Here is a 25,575-nt window from a genome sequence, read left to right as displayed (position 1 = left end):
CATTAACTCAGTCCTTTTGGATCTGTGGTTCTAAGACTTTTGTCTGAGCTCCCTGTAACTGTTTTTGGTATATTTTAAGGACCACACTGGATTTTCACAAGTCATCAGTACCCAGGAGATGTCTGCATCCAGGAGCTGGATGAAAGCCTTCCAGTAATAAATGCAAGAGAAACTGCTGAATACTAATCCCAGTTGCAAAATCAGGCAACTAAGTTCTTCCGATGTTCTTCTCCCCACTGTGTTTATATAACACTTCACGGGCTGTTTCCACTATACTAGGGGAACAGAAATGTGCACCATGTGCAACAGCTCTGTGATTTAGAAGCACAAGTTTAATTGATTTTCCAAAAGAGCTTGTGGTTTTAGGAGTGCAGTCTCACATTAGAACACCTTTAAAACAAACATTGTCACTGAAGGTTCCTGTCTCACTTTGGAGTTTTCTATTTCATCAGCTGAGTGGATTCAATGGTTTGTGTGGTTTAAATCAGATCTGTGTAACCATCTGGTTTAAATCAGCACTGGGGGAGGAAAGGGTAGTAATCTCTTGCAACAGGATGCTCTTGACAATGAACGAGTATCTGGCACAGTACAGAAATGAAAGACCCTTAAACTGGTTCTGACATGAGGGCACATCTGTCCATCACCCTCCATGTTTTGCACTAAAATCAAATTGGTCAAACTTAGATAATGAAAAACCCAAGACCATACATCCCCTTCAAAGAGCAAGTGGAGTGCAGGCACACTCCATTTGCAAGATCACCTTCAAGGTCCTTGACAGCCTTCACTCCCAGGGAAGAGTAGGATGCAGCCATTTCGAAGTACACAAAAGTAACATACTACGTAAGACATAAGTACCTGTATATCCTACAGATACCACACCATGGAAATTTAACATCTGCAGTCATGGAAAGATCCACAGCCCAACCTATCACAATGTGTTTTTAAAAATGTGAACAGTTTGATTAAAGATAGCTGTAGTTGTTTCAGCCCGTAGAAAAATCTAAAATGGACTAAATTGCTCTTACTGTTCGTGGTCAGAGATATTCTATGACATTATGTCAGAGATGTCTGATGTCAGTTTAAAAAATAAAAAAAGTGATAGATTTAAAGCTATAGTCCACCATGTCAGCTGAAATGCTTCCACTCATGGAAAGCAGTAGTGCATAATCCGATGAACTTTATTTACACAGACAGATTGGGGTAAGATAAGCTTATACCTGTGTAAAGACTTAAATGTAAAAGGCATGTAGAATTAGGCCTGCCTTCACTTTGCATTTAATATGAGCATTAAACTAAACATGAGTTTCTTTTGCAGACAATAGATTCTAAAACAAAAACTAAAAGCACTTTTTCCTTTTTTTTTTGCGTCTTAAAATAATATTTTCTGTTAAAAAAGTATGTCGGTGTCCTTTGACATTTCTGATACAAAAAGAAAATTTAAACAGTCATGTGTTGAAGTAAAAAACCGCCTACATTCATGCCATTAAGGGTATTCATTAATTAGGTTAAGAACAGGAGCTGCTTTCCAAACCAGACAATATTGCAGCAGTAGGTTCACTTTTGAAAGAACAACATGAAATGAAAACTGTAAGTAAAAATGCTCCTGGAGTGTTGCATTCTTCAAACTATAAAAACAAAAACGTTTAACATTTGAAGAACTACTACCGTTTGGTTATGCTGGCTTCTCAGTGGTCTAGTAACAGCATTGCACTTGCCTTTTCTCAGTTCCTCTCACTGAACATTTTCCAGCCTTCTCCATCCGCCACATCTACAGATTCAGATGCACTGGTCATGAATCATGCAGATCACAGAAGCAGTACATTACTTTTATGTCGTGAACAGAAAGCTATGAAACAACTGCTAGGTCTCATTATTAGCCAAAAGAAACAAAAAGCTCCACTACAACACCACAGTGCATTATAAAGAATATTGCTTTTAGAAAAAACCACCACTTTCTTCCCCTAAGATTTTTAGTTTTCTTTTCTTTCTTTACCAAGAACTAAAGAATTAGGTTTGAAATTTTTCCTTCTTGTTGTCCATTTGTGCTATAAGTTCTTTCAAATTTGTAACACTTAAAGATAGGCAGGGAGGGAGAAAGGGAGGAAGGGAGGGAAGGAGAATCTAATGACAATAAATACAGCATTTATCAACATAAATGCAGAACAGACAGTGATAAAACTCCATAGTGGGTTACAATAACTTAGTATCAAACTAGAGAGAAAGGTATTGAGGTTCAGAACATCAGACAGGCACTGGGGCATCAACAATCACACAAACATCGAATAACTAGTTTTATCACAGGCTCTACTACAAGTAGTGCCATTCAGCTTCCAAATCACCTTTTTTTTTTAAAAAAAAAAAACCAAAAACTATCTTTGGACAGCTGATGACATTAGGTGAAGATTAAAGAGCTGTTTTTACACATTATGTTCAGGGCTATAATTTCTGGTCTTACTATTAACATGAATGAGACCTAAATGATGGGTAAGTTTATGGAATTATGAGGAGGAACAGAAATCAAACCAGCCCAACAAAAAATTCCAAATCTCTATGTCCCTAAAGACAAGGGGGAAAAAATAGAGAAGCTTTACGACTTCTGAAGAAGCTTGAACACTTCATGAAATCATGATGTTTTTCCTCGGCAGTATGATAATTTTCCAGGCAAAGTGCATTTCTTATTTGCAAAAAAAAGCTTTATAATTTTGCGATACAGCGCTTGACATCTTTCTGAGGTCTGAATAGCTGCAACTCAAATAATGAAGAGCATTTGGAAAATTGTACACCATTTTTACAGAACTCCGTTTAAAACTTCGTGTGCACAACGAAACTGATAGTGAGAGCACCATGTCTTCAATTCCCTTCGACAGTTCACACTTCAGTTAGACACTGCAGTACATTATTGGTTTATCTCAGTTATAGGTCTTAGCCATTATGTACTTCAACAGTTCTTGATTCTTTACTTTCTATCCCTGAAATGAAGTGTGGACAGAATATTGATCAGTGCTGGTTACCTACCATGAGAATGAGCACACTGTAGGTTGCTGGGGACTGCTGTTTGCGGGGCGAAGAAAGTTGACGTCTTTTTCTATAAACTACATATCCTCAAAGCAATGCTGTAGTAACCTAGGCAAAAGCATATTTGGATTAAAAATGTAACAGTTTACGCAACAAAACTCAGATGGCACATAACTGACAAGTGACATCTATAGAAAAGTTCCATTTAGTCAATTCCACACTTAAAGGAAAACTGCAGGCCACTTTGTGGTACTTTTACTTCATTGTCTGTTTATCCATTCCAAGAGTCTTTGTTATTTAGCAACTGTCTGTGCGCTCTTCTCTTTCTCTTGCAAGAAAAAACAGGTTTAAAGTGACATTAAGCAGACCATGAGACATGTGGACAGAAAATAAAAGGTAAAGAAATAACCTCTGCTTGTGCCAGTGGGCCTGTAAATTGGTGCCTGTGTTACCACCCTCACATATTACAAACAGTCTGTACCGATCATAGAAACACCAAAATGCATGCCAGTAATCTGACTTCCGTAACCTGCCTATGGAGTAGAACATACAGAAACCCACCAGATCTCTTTGTCTCCTCACTCTGAGGGACAGACTCAGCTTCCCTATATTTACAGAATCATAGAAAAAAATAAGCTGGAATGACTTTTGAAGCTCACATAGTCTGACTCCCTGTTCAAAGGAGAGCCAACCTAAAAGTTAAATCAAGTGGTTCAGGGCTTTGTCCAGCTGAATGCTGAAAACCTCCAAGGACAGTGTTTCCAGTCGCTCTGGGCAACCTGCTCCAATACTCAACCATTCCCCACCATATGGAATTTTTTCCTTATGTCCATTTGGAATTTCCCTTGCTGCAACTTACAGACATTGTTCCTTCCTTCTGCACCTCTGAGAAAAATCTGACTCCATCTCTGTAACACTCCTTGACTTAGTGGAAGACTGCAACTACAGTCCTCCTTAGCCTTCTCCTCTCCAGGATGAACAAACTGATTTTCTAGCCTATCTTTACATCAGGTGCTTCCATACCCTAATCATCCTGATCGCCCCCCCACTGCGACATTTTTCAATCTCTTTCCTGTACTAAGGGGCTCCCAAAATGAAGACAGTACTCCAGATGCAATCTCATGAGTGCCAGAGGGAATAAACATATCCCTCTTCCTCATACAGCACAGCTTGTTGGAGGAACACTCACCACCACCCCCCACCACCACCCCCATCCCTCCTTGGTATTGCTGCAAATTTCCTATGGGTGCACTCTATCTCATTTTCCACGACTTTGAAGGTGTTATGCTGTATCTGCCTCTTCTGTACCACAGCATTATAACTACAGAGACATATTCAAACTGAAAATTAAAAATGAAAAAAAAAAAAAAAAGAAAAAAGTGTTCATCTCAGCAGTTTAGAATTACTGTGCTGAATTGAAGCACAGTAGGCTGCTATCTTAATACAGCATCCTTAGAGACGTCAAAAGAACAGTTTCACAACAAACAGAAATCCATTTAACTGCAGGCTGAGCTACCTGAAGACTTCTTGCATAGACAGGGCTAGTTTTCAGCTGTTTAACAATTAGCCACATGGCTACATGATCACTTGCACTAACAGCAGAGCAGACTGTGGTTGGATCACAGACCACCACCATGAGTTTTTCTCTTGCAGCTCTGTGGCTCCTTTCCCCTACGTAGCCTCCAATGTATGTTAAAGGCTGCTCGTACAAGCGGAGAGCTAGTTTTTGGAGGGTTTGGAAACATTGGGACACATAGCAATTTACAGCACAATCAGCTTCCATCTAAGTGAGTAGATGTGCTACGTTAGAAGTGGAAATGAAGAATACCTTATGTCACAGAAAATGGTGTCAGGAGAGCATTTTTACATGCAAATTCATCCAGCACTGCATGTTTGACATTCATGTGCTTTCAAACAAAACCACAAGAAGCTCTAGTTACTATTAGCAGTGATTTAATATCTGATTAATAAAACTAAATGAGCTACTTAGTTTCAAATCAGGGAAAGAAACTATCTGGGATGGAAGAAATAGTAATACAAGAAATTGATGGTTGAGGACAGCACAAAGTATTATGAGCATTCATCTGTCCCTGCCTGATAGACAGTGTATTGTACATAGACTGTATTGCCTAGAACTCAGTAGCTACTTCCATAGCACTTTCCATCTTAAGTTTTGAGTGACTTGAACATGAAAAACCTAAACTTTGATACCATTGGGAAGCAAGGAAGAATTCTCATCTCTAACAAATAAGGGAGCAGCTGAGGCACAGGAAAGCTGAATTACTTGTTCATATCTGTGTGACATAAAAAATAAGAAGGACATCCGGCTGTCACACATCACCTTTTTTTTGGTTGGGCTGGGTTTTTTTTCCCCCACCATGTGTCACTGATTGCAGTGTTGATTACCAGGACAAAACCAGTCACAGCTCCAAGAGCTTGGCTGGATTGCACATTTCCTTATCCATTAATTACTCATGTATTGGTAGTAGTGGACATCCCTCACGTGTCAGGAAGGCATCAGGTAATGCCTTCCATGAAAAGAATAATAGACCCAATGCTTTGCACATCAGTATCATTTTCTGCTTGGACTCTCTTTCGCCCCGCTCCCCCCCCAATCAACATTACCTAGATGACTAGTAACAGAAATCCAACTCATTATTTTACAGATAAGGAACAGTATAATTGGTTAAAGTTCAAATATTTATACAAAACTCGGTAATTTTGACTGCTCAAGCTCAGACAGTTCCTGACCTAATTCTGAAAAATGCTGAACAAGCAACAGCTCCAATAATAGCAAATGGGAGCTGCCTCATTTCTTCAATTCAGATTCTTGTTGCCTCAAATGACTTTTCAAAAACTGAAGCAGATGAAGGCCCTTATCCAGCATATAAGACTATCTAAATTAATCTCAGTGGGCATTTGTGAAGATCTAGACCATGGTTAATGCCTATTTTTGAAAATTCTGGCCTCAATGGCATATTGTATGCCATGTCCCCATGTACAGTAATTTACTTCACATGCAAATTGCTACTAATATAATCAGAGAGCTAGTGACAGCTTACTGCTGTTCTCAAAGAAGCGGAGCTGAAAACAGGATAGTGGATCCCTTCATTACTGGAGCTGGTGGAACATTTAGGATTAGCTTGGGAGCACTCTGACAAATCACTTCCTTGACTCATCCTAGGATTCTGCAAGCAGCTAGGTCTCCCAAGCTAAGAAAAGGGAAAGAAAATGGATTTGTTGAATTCTGTTTCTTTAAAACACGGGGAGGTAGAACCTGAATTCTAAAGATGGGACTATGAAGATAATAAAAAAACGACACTGTATGCAAATTAAACTTCATAACTGTTTTAGGGACACTACAATAGATAAGCAAAGCTCTTTAAAAAATAAAGCAGTGGTTCAGTTTGAACGCTGAATTTAGATGCTAAGTTATTACAGATGTTTCAGGCCTTCACTTAGGATAAGTCTCTGTTTTACCTATGCAAAGCCTAAAACACTGGCTGTGATGTTTCACTCTTGGTTTTCTTGTTTAGATGACTCAGTAAAACTACCGAGTTTTAGTTTTGTGAGGAAAATAGGAATGTTTCCAAAAAAGGTTTCAAAAAATATGGAAGCTACTTCTGTGCAGAAAAAAGCTGTACTTATGAACAATATTTCTCTAGCCAATGGCATAACTACTGTGTTAAGAACTCATCTAGATGAACAAGTAGCAGACAGTTCATGAGCTCTCACTCATCATAAGAAGCAGAACAATTTGCTATTTATTTCATTTGTCTTCAAAGCCCAATTCAACACAACATAAAGTTGTCTGTAACAGATACTGATGGAAACAGATGACAAACGTCACCAGATCTTGGATAGCAACCTAACATGTGAAATCATATCGCATGAATTACAATTGGAAATGACTGAATTGCTATAATGGGAGTAAAAACCTCCTCCTCTCCTATGTGTAGAATTTAGCTCTGGAACTGATGAATTCAGGACCTGTATCTGCCCGGTTACTTTGAAAGAAGCACAGGTAGCCTGGCATCCTTGGACCAGGTGAATTTCTAGTTCTCTTGTCTTTAGTGGTATGCAAAGAATTAAAGAGAAGCAGCGTGGAAGAGAATTATAAAAACCTGAATTCAGTCCAGCAGTTCAGAGAATACAGGCCATGCAGAGCTGGAGATCCTCAGTAATTGGTATAGAGCCACATAAGTGGGCCAGCAGTTCATATTGTCCTACTCCAGACACAAAGCCGATTCTTTAAAAACATTCTAGGATTTCACATCTACTTTAAGGATAATAACAATAAATTAATTACAATGATGTTCATTCAGTCTCAGCACACTTATAAGTAACTTTCATTTTAGATAGATAGAAAACCAGAACTCTTTCCAGTCCTCACAGTTGTAGTAATACAATAAATTAGATGACAGAAAGGATTACACCACACTTTATGTGATTATTTTACAGACCAGATTTGCTGCAACCTTCTCCATTTTCTGTGCATCATCAGCCCTGAGGAAGGACTTCTCATTGGACTCAGACCTGTCTATGTGACAAAACACTTCCTTGTAGTTAATTAAAATACCTATTAGCCTATACTGACAAATGATAAAAAGTACTAATAGTGTATTCACCCCTGGATGACCATTGTGATCATTTTGCCTGAATAATCAGGTCAAGATTTTTCTTCATTCTCCCTATATTTTCATTATTTTCCAAGCACTCTGTTTATACTCAAACAATTAGATGTGGTAAATAAAATACCTTTAAATATTTCCCGTTAAATATCGTTAGAAATGTTTTTCTCCTATGCCTAAAACATGGCTGAAACTGTCTGTACATTAATACAGTTAGTTTTGCTCTGGAATAAAAATGGAATGCTAGCCCCGTTATTGCAACAACAAACTGGAGCAAGAGGGGAGCACCAAGAGTCTGTTGTGCTGGGCAGACTGGAAAGATGCTGGGGGCCTTGTGGGTGTGAGCAGGGTGACCCTAGATCTAAAATGCAAAAAAGTCTGATTTCAGAACTAGAACCATTGTTACTGGTGGTGGTCCTCCATTGAAAATGAGATTCACACCAGGTGACTTTAATGTATTCTGTATAGACATACACAGCAATCAGCTTCAGCCTCACGATCTTAAAAGCGAAGGGGGTTTTGACAGATTTCAATGAGGATAGGATGTCATGAAGTAACAAAAGTTTTCTTTTCCATTTCAGCTGAGAAAAAAAATTGTCATAATTTCAGTATTCAGTACACTACTTTTTTCAATGCAATACTGTGGTCTCAAACAAAGCTAGTTAAATAAATTCAGAACATTTCCATCTCTACCAGCAACTAAAATAAAGGCTGAAAGAATGTTTCTTACTTAGCTAATAACAGAGGACTTGAAAGGATTGTAAAGAAAAAGAGAGAGCTGAAGAATTATATCGTAAACAAAATAAGTAACTTAAATACAAGTAAGCATTGAAGCCTTGAATCTGCACCACTAGATACTACCCCAACAAAATTCCACTGATCTGAGAAATGAAAGAATGAGGCTGTAAGTCTGGAATAAAGTAGCTCATTTCTGCTTCCCACCACCAGACATCTACAACTGGTGACAAAAGCCCATTCCCTGCTTGGGTAAACAAGGAAGGTCTGAGCAGCAGGTGCGCTGGAACTCTGCTCATATTCAACATATTAAATGAAACAAGGGTTCCTACTGTGCTCCATCATTCCCAAGATAGAGGAAGTAACTGCTTCTTGTTGGGAGATAATTCAATTGCTCTCAGTTCTAAAAGGGAGAGAAGGGCAGACTTCCATTAGATGCTTTGATAATGGATCAGTCCTCTTATTCATAGCATTGAGTTCCATTGTGAAATTCCAAATACATAGTTACGAGTGTCACAGCCATTTGGTATCTTCAGTGCTAAATACTTACCACCATCATTTGCCAATTTGGTTCTCACTCACAAGTTAACGCTTTTTTTTTTAGTATCACTAGTTCCACCTGCTGGATATTCAGCAGAATATATTTTCTTGAAGAGAAAGAGTAGGATTTTCTAACAGTTTTGTTTGTCCTCCCTTTAGAATTATAAGCAGTAAAATGTCTAGTATTGAATTCCTTTTACATTATATTAGCATGTGGGAAAGGCCAAATATGCTGAAATGTCCATCTTTATTCGCAATTGATTGTCCAGGACAGGTCTGAAAAGCTCTCTGTAAGAAAAGGAGTTTAATTGGCCAGTGACTTTTCTGAAACCCTAACATACTAGTATTGTACATAATCATGTTGGCTCTGATCCTGAAAATTGCTTTTCACATTAGAAAAATAAATAAAATATATAAATAAATTTGGACCAGTTAGGAATAACGGCAACTGCAACCTTAAGACCTAGAAATGTGCATATGCCTTTGGATGCAAGAACAAGACAAGTTAGCCACAAGACAAAAGTAAACATAAGGTGTAGAGTAGGTTTAGAAGCGAAGTAAGGAACTGAGATAATCAGATAATCTCTTCCTGGCCCTGGCCTTGATTTTCTATGGGACCCATGCGCAAGTTTGAGCAACCTGGTCTAGTGGAGGGTATCCTTGCCCATGACAGGGGGGTTGCAACCACATGATCTTTAAGGTTCCTTCCAACCCAGGCCATTCTATGACTCTATGAAGTAACCCTTCATAGAATAATACCTTGGTTTCTCTATCTGAACAAAAGAAGCAACCATATAAACCCATGCAAAGACTTTTAATTCCTTGATATTTGTAACATCATTTCAACATTCTCAACTGTATTGACAAACCCACAGTTCTTTACAGTAATGAGTTCAAAAATTTTGCAAGATGTTCAAAGTACTTTGCCAACATTAAGGAAACTTACCAAAAGATAAACCTCAGCTGAACTTTCAAAGGTGTTCATTTAAAAGGGTCAGCTACACAAACCAAACATCTCTTTTCAGAGTTCACACATCAACAGAAGAAAAACAAAGGAGGAGAAATACAAATATAATAGCATTGATCCTCCTTCTCTGCATTATAACTCTAGCACATAAGAGTCTCTTTATTTCAGTTGAATTTACCTATCATAGATGATGCAGTCAGGAAACACGGCTCTGTAATCTATCACACATCAGCAATCAATGAATCAGCATCTCCTCGACGGTCTTGTCTGGCAGAGCTTAGCACCTTTAGTGCACTGCTGGTCCCTATTTATTTTCACTGCTTAACTCACTGAGACTTGTGACGTTCCAGTGAGTTTTGGCATTATGCTGGATGTTTTCTGACTGCAGTGTTTTACCTTCTGTTGACAGACATTTGTTAAGAAACGTGCATCAAAGTAGTGAAACGTAATTAAATTGAAGGAGATTTTAAGAAGTCAATTAGGAGAAAAATTAATTTCTCTCATCTGCCTATCAAGCACTACATAAAAATGCAACTGTAGTTTTGCTGACAATCTGTGTAGAAGAATAGGGCAAAACCCAGAACTTTTTATTGATTTCCTGTGGATTACTAACAGGAGTTACTGTGATGCTCACGCTAGGGAAAGAAAACAGCATGCACTCCCACTCACAGACTGTCAGGAGCACTTCATCCCTTTTATCTGTTGATTATGACATTAGCTCCAGTTCACGCTCAATGGTGAGATGTGCCAAGTTAATCATTAGAAATAAAAAGCTTCTGGGCAGCTACAGATCACTACTCTACCAGCAACATCTAGACCTAACACTCATCAGCCAGCCATGTCCTTTTATGGTGAGAGGCAAATGAACGTTAGCTATGACAGACCCATTACCCCGGTCTCTGTCCAGAAGCAATTATACAGAGAATTCCCACCTTTACCAGCTCCTTCAGTTACAGGTTCTCCAATTCTGCTAGGAACATTTAGCACAGTAATATATTCCAGCTGACCAACTCATGTCACACCCACCTCCACAGATCTGATAGATGATGGTGGATTTGCTTTGCTACTTCCTAAATTTCAACAAGTGACATTGATGAGAGGATACATAATTGGAGGACTTCTCTTTTTCCCTTTTTCAGAGTCAATCTCCTAACAATTTTGTAGTTGGGATCACAGGAGTTAGCCATCTCTCTCTCCTGACTATAAAGCCTCAGAGACACCAATAAAGACAAAAACTGTTCCAAAATGCACATGCTAGAGTCAAATGAGCAAAGCAAGACAATCAAAAACTACAATCCCACCTGACCTTGCAGTAATAGGATCACATCAAGATTAGTCTATGTCATAGATTAAACACACTGAAGTAAACTAATCTTTCTGCACTCAGCTAAGACTATATGTTTACTCACTAAGCTGGGAAAAAGTCAGGAGTGTAAAATATGTATCTGCTGGAATAGATCATCAAGACTGCAGCTACATGAATGTTTAGCACACTTACTGCTGCACCACTGACCTTAATGTGGCTTCAGAAAGGAATGGCTCTTTAAACAGGTTTTTAAACTACACTATGTGATTGATGAAAAAAAAGTATATTCAAGTCAGCAGAGCTCTGTTATACTAAAAGGTTCTTACAGACTCACTAATTCACATTGGGGCAGTCAACTTTTGGTCTGAGCAAAGCAACACAGACAGCTTCCAGAAGCGAGAAATTCTGCACAGCAGCACAAAGATGCCTTGCAGGCAGCAGAACAGCCTTCCTGTGGCTGGCAGAGAAATACTCCGTTCAGACTGCAAGCAACAGGAAAGCTCTGAGCTGTGGCAGCTCTGAGAAGGAACAGCATAACCACTGTGCTTTTCTGCCCATGAATACAGCAGCTGGTGAGTCTGCTTAACTGCAAATGTACTAGCCCACTTCTGTCCTGCCATCAGTCCCTTTGCACAGTGATCACCAGAGCACCACACTACAAAATGGGTGTTTGTTCCCTGCTGAGTGCCATCAAACTACTACTTACCCAATCAGTAAGAGTAATGGCATTTGTCCATCTGCATCTGGAGAATAAGGTGCATCTGGAGGCGTTTTCTTCCTCAGAGGAAGTTCCCTTCTAGTGCATAGATCACATTTCTTCTCTAGAAAACATATTTACCCATCTGCACATCTTTAGAAGCTGTCCATTCTGCCATCTCAGTCCAGGCTATTCCAGGATCTCTATTTTGAATTTTCATCAAAATATCAACATCTGACTCAAAGTGGGGGATTGGGGTAGTTAAAACATGATTTGGCAGTGTTTCCTCACAGGACTCTGGTTTTCTACTCATGGAAACAATGACAGCCCAATGTTTCCAGATAACATGGCTAACAGTTGTGTCTGTGAAAACACAATAACCAAGATGCTGAGCTGACTTCAAAGATAGTCTTTTACTGAAAGCATAGTATAAGTGGCACCAAAAACAGGCTGTGCAAACCTCTGGATAATCATCACTGCAGAACAGCAAGGTCCTTGCCTGGGAGGGTAACTGCCTGTCTCTGTCACCATCATTCTACTGCTGCCTGTTTAACTTACTAAGCTGGTCTACTTTAATACTTGTTTTTTAAAGAGCTCCTGCCTCAGCAGAGATAAAAGTGCAAAATTTAAAATGAACATATCCACTTAGTGTTTGCAAACATACATATACATATATCCAGTCAACATATTCCTGCTTATTAGTCTACTCAAAGAAGCTTTCCCCACATGTCCTCAAGAAATTTCATCTTCACGTGCTACAGAACAACAGAAGTACAATGAAATTAAGTCTTCAATAAATATTTTATGAGTAGATAGTGTCTTAAAAACAAATTCATAAATAACGATGTCCAAGACTAATTTGACAGAAGATAAAGAAAAGTTCTTGACTACCAGAAGAAACTTTAGTTAACCAAGAAATACAGTGTTTTGTGCTGTGCAAAGAACACGTTCCTTTTTTTTTTTCTTTTTTCCTTAGGAATTACTGCAGCTTTCTGGGCCCAATCCAATATACCTTACAGGTGTTGAATTTTCCACATAAAATTTACCATAGTTCAGAAACAAAAGCAGTGCATATTTTAGGACTTAGGGGAGAGTTAAGCATCGACTGGCTTTATGCCAGCCCTCAGCAGTAGGCTGAATTCCACCTTTAATGAAGACAATATGAGCTAGGCTTTTCCAGGATCTGCAGGATTGGGCCTCCTGTTAAATTAAAAAACTGTTGTTATATTGTTCCACTGCAGCCAAGTAATTCTCAGCATACACACATTTTAATCATAATTTTGACATTTGCTTTAGTAGGGAATAAGCAGATACAATAGGAATCAACCAAAAGGACACAATACTGCAATTATTACATGGTTGTATACCTGTGATGTCAAGCCAGTCAAATGATTCCATTTAGCTCTTTGCAGGTGTAGGCATTAATCACTTCTTTGTTCTGTATTTGTACAGTATCTAGCTCAACAGGGTCCATGCCTTAGCTTTCTGGGATCATACCAAAAATAATTAAATCAGCACCACATGTTTAAGGTTTTTGATTTTAATCAAAACCATTTGTAAAGTGTACGTTACCTTCTCACTACCCACTACTCCCACAAGATTCTGCTAAAAATATTAGTATTAAAAGGAGAAAACACATTCAAGGCAGTAATTTTTTTTTCATCCATTAACAGGATTATTATTCCCTAAGAAAATTCAGGTAACTGAACACCAAAGGCCTATTTTATCAGAATACATCTACTGTAACTGTGAATGAAAAAAACATCCCAAACTGAACAAGGAAGAAACATGGTGATATGGCAACTTGAACCATTAGCATTTTAAGATGAAAACTTGGCTTCAGCTTGATGCAAAATGTTTTAAATTAGTTGTGATGGAAGTCTGACAACTGGTTTGAAATAGGAACAAGACTAAAAGCAACCATTTGTAGCTTTGAACACATACATATGCAATTACTCCTGATGACTATATCCCTGATTGACTTCATTTGCAGACACTTATCCTGACAATGCGTGACTCTTGCTTCTTTAGCTTAACCCACATGTCCTTGCAAGATGAATTCTTGGAAGAACTATGTTTGCCCACAACTTACTTTTGAACTTTTAATTTCCAAACTTGTGCAGTCTAAGGAAGGGGTGAAGGCACATGCTGATATCATTCAAATTGGTATTACCAGCAGAAAACTGTATGTGAAGCAATATTTCTGCAGCAAAATTAACCAGAAGCTTCAAGTAGAAAGGCACTTTGAAGCATTTCCCATCAACACCTCTGAAACTGGTAGCTAGGGCTGCAAAGAGAACGTCTGAGCTGTGCATTTATACTTATGACACACATGGTTGCATAAATACCCAGCAAGAGTGAGTCCTCAGAAACTAAAACAGATGTAACCATGATAGACTGAGGTTTTATTGCTGCCATCTAGCTCTCTTTGGTTTGGCTGATAAATAGGGAGTTGCTACATTCATATTCACTAGTGCTTCCTGGCTGCTGTGTGCTGATTCAGTCCTGCAAAATGCCCAAGCTCTCATCTCAGCAACAATGAGGTATGGGCAGTTTCTCATTGGGGCCACTCAAGGCTTGGCTGATGACTAAGCCCACCACCAAGCTCCATTTCAGCAGCCACATAATCAATACAGATACAAGGAAAGCTACAGTATTGACCTAATTTGATTTTCTGTTCTGTGTTTATCTCAAAGCAGGTGTGACCATATTAGATTCCAGTGTGGTTGGTAAAGTGAGATGAACTGCTAATGTTCAGAAATCTATCCCTTTGCTTCAGGTCAAGGAGGACTGAACAGATTATCATGACAGCGCAACAAAAATAACACCAATTAGATAAAATTAGTTAATTTCAAATCTTTGCCTTGCATCTTCCTCACAGCATCAGCCTTTTTTCATTCATCATCTATTTCTTTTACTGTTCTATGTATCAGCAATGTTTTCTTCTACAAATATAATGACTACTAAAGAAACCTGTACATTGATAAAGCATTTAACAAGTGCATATCAAAAGATATGTACCTCTGTACTTTTTCCTCAAGCATGCCTCAGATGGCTAAAAATCTACTTTGATTATTAATTCTGAAGATATGAAAAAGAATCCCTCTCTTCTTTTAAATACAAGAAATATGGAGAATGTCTTTGCTTAGATAACATACTCCAGGTATATTAAAATGTTACTGTATTAAAGGAATAGCTCAGATCTAAACTACTTAGGATGAATTCAAGTGTCAGAAGACATACCAGAAGAGATAATTATCACTTGGGAGAAAAACACATGCAGCCCTCATCTCACTAAAGGTAGAATGAGCCTTTTTAGCATCCTACTTTGCAAAAAATCTTTGACCCAAGCAAATGGCCACTCAAACGATGGTAGAAAAGACCTCATTTCTTTTCTCTGTTGCACCCAATCTGTTCGTTTACCTTACTGTTTTCCTTAAAATGGAAAAATGAGAAGCACCTACCTTGTCAGACTTGAAGAAAGCAGCATATTCGTAGGATGCATGTTAGTTAGATATAGTAAGATAGCATTTAGTTTAAAATCAAAGCATTCCCCATAGCCCTTCACACGCAGAGGTTCTTTTAGGTCTCCTAGAGGATGTGCAAACATCTACTCAGGGTATTAGAAAAGGCTAATTCCTAATTCTCTCGACTAAGCCTGCTTGCTGCTATGGACTACTACAGGCTTTATTCCTATTAGAGACTTACTGGTTGCCCAAGGTGACAGTGCTGTGTCACAGGTAATCATGAAAGTAATACGGTAAAGTGTTTCTAAAAATTTAGCTTTGAGTAAAAAGATCAAATTATTAGGTCTGTAGCCTTTTATGCCTAAAAACCAAGCAGGCAGTTATGTTTTACTTTTCCAGTATTAGCTAAGATGCAGTAAAGTCACACACCCTTTCCATTCATAAGCCAAACTATCACTCGAAGAATCAATGACAGCATATTGGAGCAGGTTGATACTACTCCCCAGATGGGAGCAACAATAAGAAAAACAGAAGGTCAAGCCATGTCAGAAAAAGGAGTGTTTGTGTTCATTTTTCAATTTTGGGTGTAGGCCAATTAATCTTTTCTAATTGTGTAACTTAGAACCAGGCTGATTACCAAATAATAGAACAAATCCTAGGAGGGGTTAACACCTGTAACTGCCATCTACAGCAGGAACAAGAACAATGGTATTGATTGGAGACATGTTGTTTGATGTTCCTTGCTACTTTGAAAAGAAACAAATACCTAACAACCTAGCTGTAATCATAATGAAACTCTCATGAAACAGCTGAAAATGTCATTATTCAGTAAGGCATTCTCCAAGGCATGTGAGCACAGACATAGAATTTAATGAGATTTGTGCATCACAACTTGTTTCCATTTCTATAGGGGAAATTTTGTATTTTATGTAAATTTTGGCAAAAATCTAAATAAGGCATTTTTGATTGACTTCTATAATCCTGGAGTATGTTGTTTAATCAAACTATATTGCTTCAGTTAACAGTAAATAACCTGGACTCACCTGAACAACTGCATTTCAATATAGGACGTGCAGCTGGCTGCCTATCTGCCGATTCTCAGTGGTGGCCTGTGCTAAGTATCTCACGTAATATAGGACCTCATCTGGCTGGATTTATAGGATGTCTTCTGGAAGCCTCAAGAACACAATGTGGCGTGAGTTACCCATGAAAGCAGCCCTGGAGAGAAAAAGCATGTCAGGCTTTCCAATTCATGACTATCTTCACCATTTTAACTTTGAGCTCCTACAAAATGATTTCTTGAACCATCCATTTACAGGGTTTTACACTCCTGCTTAAGATCAAATCTTAACAGGCTGTTTGGGGATCATAATGCGTCCTGCTAGTCCAAGTCTTAATAGTTCTCTGGGCTTTTCCTCTCATCTTTTCATAGACTAGTATCATATTATACATTTTCTAGTATACACTCCAGACAGATTGTCCTTGATATTTAATGAGACCTTGGCTGCTGCTTGATGCTTTCGGCTAATACTTCATTACAAATGAGAAATTATAATTAAAATATTACAACTGGACATAATTGCATCACAGACTGCAGACAAAGAATTCCATTTAGAAAACACATACATGAACTATTAATCCCATTTTGATCAACCCCAAATTTCTCCTTAACTTCAGTAAGTCTGGTGTATCAACATCTTCCAGAAAATGAAAAGATTATGAGAGCCCATACAGCAAAACCTGTAACTTGCAATTAACCACCTTCAGTTAGTCTGTAGCATTCAACTATCTACTTTACAAAGTTAAAACTATTAGATTGCGCAGCAACTGTATTAGTGATGCTAAGCTTCAGACACTCCCCTGATATGAGAATTTCTTATGGTTCCATTAGAGCATACAACATGTGCCACGGAAAAACTTGGAATCATGAATAAATTATTTAGAAGTTTTCTTCCAGCTATTCCAAGCAGGAATCTGTGCAACCATAACAGAGAGAAAGGAAAGAAAAATCTTTTCTCATCTTAGCCATTAAAGCAATCTTTACAGGACAGAATGGCAGATAAGAAGCTGCCTTGCAAGTAAACCTTTCGTTTTGCTTTTTTGTGAGGGGGAAAAAAAAAAAAAAAGATTAATTTGATGGGCAGGTGAGTTTCCACAGGGGTGACAAGACAGTTGCAGGAAAAGTTCTCAAAAATCTATCAGGTGTTACTCTGTCAGTAGCCATTGAGTTCTGGTCTGAAGTAGAGAGAATAGCACACTTCCTATAACTGAAATTACTCTGTGATCTGCTACTTCAAAAAAAATACTTTCGTTTCCGTAACTGGAAAACCATTTAAAATTAATCTACTTTGTAATTATCAGCCTTGAAAAAACTACCTTCTGAGTCTCATTTTCTGCACAGCAGCACATGCCTAAGTAAAAGACAGCATTATATAGATTTGTATACTGCTCTAAACATAATTGGTTTCAGCTGTTTTGTGTGTCCTAAAGCAACCAGAAAAGTCATAATTAATGCAACCACAAACAAACCTTTAATTATTCTTTACATTTTATGTGTTCTGGAGATGGATGTTCCCATCTGGTTTCTCACAGTCTCGATGACACACGCTGAGTCCTTCTGTTTTAGGCTTTTTTTTCCTTTTTTTTTTTTTTTCTTTTAACAGTTTTCCTGTGTGTCCAGCCAAGCTTCCCTACATCATTCACATCATCAGACTCCAGCAGATGGAGCTAACAAGCCACTTGCTTGGCTTAGATACAAGGAAAGATAAAACAGGCATCTAGTCATTAGACCGCTATTAACAGTACTAGCTGATAAGAACTTCTCTTGTGCAAATCAAATCCGTCTCTGCGATTTCTTCTTCCTGAAGCAAAATTATGAGCAGTTTCTTCTCTCCTACTTTAAATCATTGATCTCATACCAGTACTTTGCTTATCCCTTCTTCACAGAAGCATGGAAAACCAAGGCAGACATGGAGAAAGCAAGGTGGCCCTGTACTTCAGTCATTTTTTCTTTTCATGCTCAAAGCCACAGTTTCCCAGGGATATGAACTCCTTAAGCAATTACCAGTCCTAGGTATTACTAAACTGCAAAAATATGGATCTATTTTCACCTAAAAGGAAGGTGAAGTGACACATTTCATTTAGAATCTGGCAGCAACTCAAAAAAGAAATAGGTCAGAACATATCTTGCTGGCACCCCAAAACAAGACTCAAGAAGGACACGAAGATTATAGGAGAGAGAAGAGGATTAATAAACTGAATTTGCAGAGGATCCTGATCTTTCTATTGCAGAATGAGATAAAGCTTCCAACACTGTAGAGGAAGTAATATGTTCTCTGGAAGTTCTTGTTCCTTGGCTGCATCCTCAGCTACAGTAATTTTCTTAGGATGCTGGCTAGTAGTGCAGTATGTCCCAAAGCAATGGTAATATCTAAGCTGCTCTTCCACAGAGCCTTTATTAAAGATCCTAAACTGAAAAAAAGTCCTGCTGGAACACTGGCCTTTAAAGTGAGTCTCTGAAAATGGGAGCTACCAGCATTCAAAAATATTATTTCCCTGTACCCAACTAAAGTTAAGTTGAGATTGTGTAATAGGTGCAATCAGATAACATGATCCAAAAAGATGTATTTCCATCTCCCTATACAGGGCTGACTATAGCCTTGTTCTGCATATTGTTTAATCTTACTCTCCTCTTTGATCTATTGGGCCATACGCCTAGACAGCAACTGCTGAAATACAATTATACCAACAAAGGCTGGAAGGTCCAGAGCAAGAATATGTGGCCGACAGACTACACACTACTTGCCTTAGTAACTCTTATGGCTACATACAGATAAAGGCAGATTCTGACACGTAAGTTTATTTTTCACAAAAGCAGACAGTGAAAGAGACCCCTGGAGATTTCTTTTTTTTTTTCAAATTATTTTTCAGGTAATTTAATGTTTCGATAATTTTACTTTTAATACAATCAAAATTTTTTTCAGCTGGTGAAGGACATGCTGCACTGATATGAGAATAATGTAATTATGATTAGTTGAGACAGGTTGTGGACACTGATCTATTTGAACTGTATGCTGTTAGGCTGTCAGCAATGTAAAAGTAATTGATGTAGCAAAATCTAGACAATAATAAATGAAAAAAGCAGATAAAAATTATTAATAACAAGCCAGGGTTACAACAAAACTACATTCTACAGGACCAAAACAAGAATTCTGGCTAAGAATCCACTGCCCTCTAAGGGGCTCCAAGACAAAGAAAACTGCTGAAGCAAGAATACCATTAACAGTATCTTGTTAGAAAATTAAGACTTACAGCTGGTAATAAGAGACTCTTAAAACTATAAGTATTATTACATTAACTTCTGGAAAATACATAAGGAGATTTACAGCTACCATAAAAGATGATTGCATTACTGCTGTTGTAAGCAGTATCAAACCCAGGCATTAAATAACGTTGAACTAGAACTAACCTAAGAAATTCAAGATTTTGACTGAGGCTGAGGCTCGGCTTTTAACTATCTCAATTTAAAAAAAAAAAAAAAAAGAGAAAGAGATGAATGTCCACTTTTGGTTTTGGTTAGGGTTCACAGATTCACAGACTCAGACACTGCCCAGACACTGCTCAGGATGCTGGACAAAAAGGTAATTAAACAGGTTAAGGTCCCGAGGCCCTCAGACTTCTCCCAGAGCATTTGCCAATTCCCAGTAAGGCATCCAGAATGTTTCCAGTTCCCACTCTGGCCCATCAATCTCACCCCCCAAGTATTCTTTGTCCTTACCAGAACAGAAGCAGGTGCTTCACTGCATCTGGATGCAGACTGAGAAGGAATCAGGCGATTCCTAAACCAAAGATATGTCTATGAGCAAACCTTACTGGCACAACCACATGATCTTATTGCTGAAACCCAGGTCTACCTTTTAGGCAGCTAGCCCACATACCAACCAGATCTACTGCTCAGTGCTTTTGTTCTTAAGCTTGCAGAGGGGAGAAGAATTTTTAAGTTGCTGTCTTCCTCATCTGCAGGGACAGTTCGGCTTCTATCTGCTATAAACAGACTGTTCTGCAGTCTGCACAGGTTCTTGGTGTTCCAAGCAGAAGGCAGTCAGAGCACACAGCGTTCATCACACCTCCACTGTGCCTCATGTTACAGTGCAGTCTGGCAGATACGCTGGCACAAAGCCATCTTTTCTAAAAGGGTCCAAGCAACAATCAAAGGAAAATACATGCTTTCCTTCTGGAAAGGGTCTTCCTAAGGGACAGCTTCCACTTGCCTATGCTTTTATGCTGCCAACACGGTACAGAGGGACCATGCATCAAAGGAAAGCTGATCTCACAGACATTTTCAATTAAGTAACACCTTTCCTGGAAATGGGGTGGGGTAAGGATCCTGAGATGTCTTGAAGGGTTTTGGCCAATGACTGAGGCATTTTTTCATAAGGTCTGAGAGCCATCTCATAACACTGAATTTGAATAGTGCCAGCGTGGCCCCTACTGCAGGGAGGCAGCTAGGCCATCTAAAATGGCTGACACAAGAAACAGGGACACAGTCAACGCATTATTTGCCCATTTTCCTCCCTAGAAGATCCCTCCCAGTCACCCTGTGTGGCACTGCTGCAGGGCAGCTTTCCCTCTCATCCAGTTCAGTGATACAGGTAAGTCATATATGGAATGTATGATGCAAAGCTTGTCCTCATTCCCTCTAGTAGACAGCTCATGACTCAGCTCAATAGTAGTAGTATAAAGCAGAGAGGAAAAAATAACTCTGCTTCCTATACATTAATTAGCTTTCATATCTCTGCAGCACATCTATTTTGACATCTCCAAAGGCCTTAATCTATGTTAGGAACTAATTAAAGTTATGAGGAAAGATTCTTACCCATACCTTAGAGCATTTACCCAAGGAAAAAGGGCCTGAGAAGCCTGAAGTCAGGTAAAGCACAATATGCTGGCAGGTTCTGAGGACCCCAATGACAGTTCACATGCGAGAGGTCTGCCAGAGACAGGACTACAGGACACAATGTTGCTGACCTATGTCAGACATGAGATACTGTCTACGTACTGTAAATCTTCCTAGCCGCTGAAGCTGTCTAGAATCATAAAAGTGGAAAAGTAATTTAAGTCATCTTCCCACTTGGCTAGGTTGCGGGTCCTGTGCTCTGCTTCTTACAACTATGTCACAGTATGGGCCAAAACTGATAGTCTAAAAAATATGACTATCAATTAAAAAGCAAACTGATTCTTAAAAACAAGAGAAAGAAAGAAAGAAAGAAACAAAATACTGACACAGTTAGATACCCAAGCTGACACATTTGTTCAACAATGCTAAACAGAAGCTATTGCAATAAAAAGTTTTACTGTATTAGAACAAGTGGGAAAAAAAACATCCTCATTTGAAGTGGTTAGTCTCATTGTTTTACGATTTCAGCTACACAGCTAGCTAACTGATTATTTTAGCCAGCAGCTCTGGCTTAAATAGGATATTATAAATGCTGGCAGGCCCACTTCCATCGAGGAAACAGACTTCTGCACCTTTTTGTATATAGCTTGTAATCCAGAAATTAACAGATGACTGTGTGCAAAGTCTGGTTCTCCTGATATCACACTGATGTCAGCTCCAAAACCAGCATTTCTTTCATTCAAAATCCTTAAACACTGGCCTACTTTCCATATTTTTATTCAGAACTAAAAAACTGGAAGAAACAGAGGAATACTGTACAGCAGGTGCTGTACAGATCAAGATCTTTGTTCCTACTGGGATAGGTGGGGTTTTGTACTTTAACTGTGCTGTTAATAAGTTTACATGAGTCACTGCCTCTCCTCTTTACTGCCTTTCTAATGGCCTTGTACTATACCAACAAGCATGTGTGTGAGTTGACCATGGGTGTAGTAAAAAGAATCACAGAATGGTTTGGGTTGAAGGGAACCTTAAAGATCATCTAGTTCCAACCCCCGTGCTGCGGGCAGGGACACCCTCCCCTAGACCTGGTTGCCCAACCTGGCCTTGAACACTTCCAGAGAGGGGGCATCCACAGCTTCCCTGGGCAACCTGTTCCAGTGCCTCACCACTCTCATAGTGAAGAATTTCTTCCTAATATCTAATCTTATCTACCCTCTTTCAGTTTAAAGCCATTACCCTTTGTCCTATCACTACACGAAACTTGAAGAAACTTGAAGAGTCCCTGCAGAGATACCAATGCAGCTGATGACATTTCTAATCTTCATTTAGAATGACAATACATAAGAAGTTGCATTGCTAATAACGATAAGACAGAAAATAGTTAATACTAACAAATCCCAGAGAATCCAAATTAGGAACTAAACAAAAAGCACCCAGCTAATCTGAGTGCTGGCAGTCCAATAGTTATTTAATAGCCAAAGCAGAATAAATAATAAGCAAAAATTACTTTTTAAAATTAATCTCTTGGGGGGGGGGGGGAGCAGGAAGGGAATGTAAGTTGTCTTTGTGGAATGTTGTCAGATGAGAATTAAAATTCCAGTCTTTACTGAGGCCTCTGCTGGAATGTGCAAAACACTGGGTACATTTCCCTTGTGCACATACACACTTTGTGTTTTATTTTTCCATGGCATGCTGCTTAAAGACTCACAGCTGCATTCTTACTTGATTTCTCAGTAATCTCAGTACATAACCACAATGACACCCAAAGCTGCACTCCTCAGCCCTGGTGCCTTGGCTGAAATAGAAGCTGTTTCACCCAGGAGTGAGATACATCTGAAAGTCCATGCTAGGACTAGGAGGAAACTGCTGTATGGGATTATCCCGAGGATTAGTGTGCCGCCTCCACCAAAAGCTTCTGAAACATGCTACCAAAGATGGCTTAGCAAATCTTCAGTGGTCAGCAGTGGGACAGTGTGAGGCCCAACAGAGCTCTAATTTCACTTTCAAATGGTTAGAATCTGGCTTATCCTCTAAAACACCACTGTTACTATACATCATCTATCACACTGTTGATTTCAGTTGTTACCCAAAGCACTTACCTTTCACAAACAACAGAATATGCTTTCCAGGGATAGGAGAGGAGGAGGAGAGGGGAGATGCAATTTTCCTTCCCATGGTAGTTTCCCAGAAAATGTAGTCTGAACACCATAGACAAGGAAGGCCTGTAGAGGGGACAAGCACATCCCTTCACAACAGGACCGTTCCACAATTCATAACAGAATTATATAAATGTTTTTCCTCATACCAAATAAACAAACTATACAGGCCACTTATTGTGGGCAACTATTCAATAAATCACAAAATAACATTGTGTGATTATGAAGTCAGATGCCAATTACTGACTCGTTTTACAGTCCATTCCCACTAAAGTCAAAGGCAAACTTCCAAGGCAAGTATAAATGGAGACTTGGATCTGGATTTGTTCAAGTATTTTTTCAATAGATGCCTTACGATGCAGACAATACTTTGAAAAATGTCACCATATACCTTAATCTCGTTTGCTTTGCTGAAGATGAGTATGATTTGCAACTCTGAAAATCCCACTAAATATTATCTGAATTTCTAGGAGCTTAAATAGCTTTGAAGAAATACATTCATGCATGAAATTCACCCTGTGCCGGGGCCAGAAGAGGATTTTACCAGCTCCATTGGGAGCTAAGGTATACTGAGGCCTTGTGATGTAATGAGCAGGGAATCTCAACTGGATCACACTCTAAGGTTGCACATGCCATGTTATAAATTAGTGTTAAAACTCAGATGCTGGAATGTAACTCCCGCATGTGAGAGGAATATAATAGATCACAGTACAGAGCCAGGCTGTGCATAACAAAGAGCAACTCCTCACAGACTCTGTCAAAAATTATGTTCCTGGAAGTCCCACAGTGCCAAAGGAGATTCCCCTTGTATGGTAACTTTCCAGAGACTACAAGTACAGTCCAGTTAGCAAAGATTGGTGACACACAGTCCTGCCCATGTGCCTTATCACTAATTGGAATGACTCGTTAGTCACTAACTGCAGTTTCTCTTGGACTCACTGAGGGCAATTAAGCCAACAGTTGAGTTAAAATTTAAACTTGTAGATACAAAATGTTGCTTTTCTAAGAGTAGTTCCAGTGCACTTCAAGTTCCGCAAGAAAATCTCTGTTTTCCATGGCAGAAGAGCTTCCTAGTTCTTGCAGCACTGAGCATTATTTGAGAAAGCACTGTGCTCCAGATGACTGCCACCAAATAACATCTAAACCAATCAATGAATTCCATGAGCACAGACACTAATGAAGTCAGTTTTCTAAAGATTTGTATCTTATGGCCTCACTGCTGCAGAACAATACATGAGTTCATGATACAGTCTCCCTTTCATCCAACTATTTTGTCTCTCCATCCTGTTAGCCTATTCAGCCTAGTTTCAGACAGTTTTGCTGTTAAAGCTAACCAAAATTAGCCAGGGGAATCTGCAGTAGACAGACAAACAGTAAGGTTGCATTAGGTCTCCCTGATTTAGGAATCTAGGCTAAAGATAATCTGTTCTCCGCACAGCTATTGTTAAACTGTTTTACTGTTGGGAAAGATCAGGAAGAGAAAATTCTTGAAATGCTGAGCATGTCTGCTCTTACTCTCTGAATACAGAAATCAGAGTAGGTTCTTTTCTGCAGGCCAAACTCCAGTCAGCCTAGGAAAATAAAGGATTCACCAGATCTAATACTGCCTAGTGCCAACAGAACATTGCCTGAGTCACTTCCAGAGAACAGTCCCCGGGTCTATGTTCCCAAACACAGAGAGGCCTACCCATTTATTTGGAAAGTTAATATTTAACAGTTCTGACCTCAGTTACTGGGGCAGCCTGTGTTTCCTCAACACAGCATGGAGGAAGGCAACTTGCTTCACTGGAAGAACCAGTGGAGTGATGAGCCTTTTCTGTTCACAAAATTCACCTATGTTCCATTTGGCTGTATTTCCATCCAGACCTTTTTAAAAAAAAAAAAAAAAAAAGTCAGGAAGAAGATAAGCTTTAAGTGTCAAAAAGAACATATAGTCAGCTGTCCAAGACAAGCCCACTTATCAAAGCCAGTACTGCTACTAAATTATTTTTAACCCCAAGTAAAATCATTTTACTACTACATCATAATTTCCTTGTTATATGAGGCAATAGTATATACCATTATTTTCTGCAATGTATTTTTCAAAGTTTGTTATCTATAGAATTTTGAACATGCAAGGGGACAGAGTGAACTAAACTTTATTGTATCTTCAAGAGCAGAAAACT

At 38.9% G+C, this 25,575-nt stretch overlaps 1 protein-coding gene across 1 annotated transcript in view; it reads right to left on the bottom strand.

Annotated features, from left to right (window-relative positions):
- TRPM1 (transient receptor potential cation channel subfamily M member 1) overlaps positions 1 to 25,262 on the bottom strand; it is a 111,248-nt gene extending 85,986 nt beyond the window's left edge. Inside the window, exons 1-4 of the mRNA XM_054837419.1 lie at positions 25,135 to 25,262; positions 23,354 to 23,476; positions 16,402 to 16,576; positions 3,016 to 3,123 (exon numbers count right to left, since the gene is read on the bottom strand). Of these exons, the coding sequence (XP_054693394.1) occupies positions 3,016 to 3,018 (3 nt within the window). The 5' untranslated portion in view covers positions 3,019 to 3,123; positions 16,402 to 16,576; positions 23,354 to 23,476; positions 25,135 to 25,262. The remainder of the gene's footprint in view (positions 1 to 3,015; positions 3,124 to 16,401; positions 16,577 to 23,353; positions 23,477 to 25,134) is intronic.
- Between the last annotated feature and the right edge of the window lie 313 nt (positions 25,263 to 25,575).

This window comes from Grus americana, chromosome 10 (genome assembly GCF_028858705.1).
Source record: "Grus americana isolate bGruAme1 chromosome 10, bGruAme1.mat, whole genome shotgun sequence".
Taxonomy (NCBI): Eukaryota; Metazoa; Chordata; class Aves; order Gruiformes; family Gruidae; genus Grus; species Grus americana.
Note: the sequence above shows the minus strand (reverse complement) of the source record. Positions and strands in the feature narration are given on the sequence as shown.